General features: G+C 53.4%; 1 protein-coding gene across 3 annotated transcripts in view; it reads right to left on the bottom strand.

Moving 5' to 3' along the window:
* The window catches only part of RHOU (ras homolog family member U), an 18,492-nt gene extending 16,455 nt beyond the window's left edge, over window positions 1-2,037 (bottom strand). For all 3 annotated transcript variants that reach the window (XR_001370194.2, XR_001370193.2, XM_014586838.2), the window contains exons 1-2: window positions 2,009-2,037; window positions 1,483-1,646 (exon numbers count right to left, since the gene is read on the bottom strand). Coding sequence is in view for 1 of the 3 variants with exons in the window: in XM_014586838.2 (XP_014442324.1) it covers window positions 1,483-1,501 (19 nt within the window). In the remaining 2 variants the exon portion in view is untranslated. The remainder of the gene's footprint in view (window positions 1-1,482; window positions 1,647-2,008) is intronic.
* Between the last annotated feature and the right edge of the window lie 232 nt (window positions 2,038-2,269).

Below are 2,269 nucleotides of genomic sequence, written 5' to 3' on the forward strand. Positions count from 1 at the left end.
GCAATCCCTTCTCCTCCATTCTCCTCTCGGGATCTTGGGCATGCACATGCACCCGGCGTGGGTTTTAAGCCACCGGGTCCAGGGTGCGAACCGCGGTCGACTACGTGGGAGTCCAGCGACATAGCCATTATGCTAACTGCTTTTTGTTAAGATGGTAAAAGCTGTTCTGGGGCGGGACAGGGGTACAGTGTTGAAACATGGTGCCCTGAGACTGACCCAAGTGGGAATGTCCTGAGTTCGCATCTGGAGACCCCCAAGTATGCCTGGCACACACATCCCCACGGTCCAGAGGCGACTGACACTGGGGCTGGACTGATGAGTTAGGACCCGATTGGACACGTTCTCTCTCTGTTTCTCTCAGTCTTGGAAGGAAAAAAGAGCTGTCTTCAAAGGACTTCTGTCTAGCAGGCACTTTGGTATCTCTTGCCATAGTTAAGAAATAAGAGGGCCAGCAAGTGGAGTGGTAAAGGCACCGGATCCCACATGGCCGACTCCACAGTTTAAGTCCCAGGGCGAAAAGCACACCTGATTGGAAACAGCGGATGTAGTGGTTATGTCACTGGACTCCCGTATATCCCACAGTGGTTTGAGTCCCAGACCTGGTGACTTCGAAATCACGCTAGGCACATGTGCGTGCATGCCCAAGATCCCAGGAAGAGAATGGAGGAGAAGGGATTGCAGCATGGCCATCCCTCTGGGGGTTGATTTCTCACTTTCCCTCTCTCTGTCCCTCTGTCTCTCTGCAGTAAGCACACACTGTCTCTCTGTCTCTCTGCAGTGAACGCACACTCTCTGGCAAAGTTAAGAAGAGCGTGGCTACTGGACCCTATGCCTGTGCGTGTTCAATCTCTCCTTAAGCCAAGTTTGGCCTTGGGCTTCGACTCTTGCTTCTTCCCATTATCAGTGGCCCAGTTTCTTTCTTTTTCGTTTTTAGAGAGAGTGATTTTTGCTGTAGGGCAAATGCACTCGCCAGAGAGACAGAGACAGAAAGTAAGAAATCACCTCCGGGGGGATGGCCACGCTGCAATCCCTTCAATCCCTTTTCCATTCTCCTCTCGGGATCTTGGGCACACACACACGTGCACCGGTGTGAGTTTCAAGCCATGAGTCTGGGACTCAAAGCATGGTTGGTCACGTGAGAGTTCAGCACCTTAACCACTATGCCGCCTGCTGGCCCCCAGTACCCCAGTTTCTTACACCCCACAGGAGGCCATGGGCTCTTAAACTGGAGGTCCTAAGCTGGCCGTCCGCTGCTGACTTTACTGCTCCCAGAATTCCTGTCACTTCTGGTTCCAGTCAGCACCTCTTAGGGAACTGTGGCAGCTGAAGGGAGCTGAGGAAGGTCACACGGTCAAACACGATGGCAGAGGACAGAGACAGCTCGTGCTTCCCAACCAGCGCGTGGTCACTGCTGGCCCTGCTGACTCGGGCGCCCCAGCCCACCTAGACGCTGGGTCTCCAGAGGCTGTCCTCACTCCCCACCTGCTCCCTGATCATCCATGGCCACATCTGCACAGCCGACTTGCGGAGTGTTCCAAGTTCCCGCTGTAGCCTACGCCTTTAGCCGGACAGCCTTGGGAACTGTTTTGTCTGGTGTCACCTCTCAAACTCCTCCGAAAGCACACCTGTTCCAGTTAGTTCCATTTCTAGTAAGAGAAAATATTTGAGTCTTGATAATTAAAGAGAACAGAGCCATTGTTACTGTTTTAGAGAGATTTCTATCACAGGGTGCGTGTACTGCCAGAGATACAGGGAGACAGAAAGCGAGAAATCACCCCCGGGTGATGGCTACGCCATAATCCCTCTCCTCCATCCTCCTCTCTGGATTTCGGACCCGCACACTCAAGCGCATGCACCCAGCATGAGTTTTAAACCAGCACATGAGCCTGGCATGAGTTTTAAACCACTGGGTCTGGGACTCAAACTGCAGTCGACTATGTGGAAGTCCAGTGATATAACCATCATGCCATCTGCTGGTCCCAAGAGAATAGAATTTTATTCCACTCACAGCTTGGAGGTCTGAGGACCAGGGGCCATCTCTGGAGGGGTTTCGTGCTGTGGAGGCCCGAGGCCCTGCGGGGTGTCACATTGTGAGCAAACAGGAGCCCGGTCACTGTGTGTTCGGTGTACGAGTCTGGCTCCTGGCAAGCTGACCAGGAGTCCATCACAGGGCCCCCCTCTCCCCAGTCACTCCCAAAGGCTGCCCCTTTAGAAACCGTGAAGGGATGGACTTCCCTCTTAAACCACAACCAAATCATGACTCGTGAAT

Source organism: Tupaia chinensis, unplaced genomic scaffold (assembly GCF_000334495.1).
Source record: "Tupaia chinensis unplaced genomic scaffold, TupChi_1.0 Scaffold000161_3, whole genome shotgun sequence".
Taxonomy (NCBI): Eukaryota; Metazoa; Chordata; class Mammalia; order Scandentia; family Tupaiidae; genus Tupaia; species Tupaia belangeri.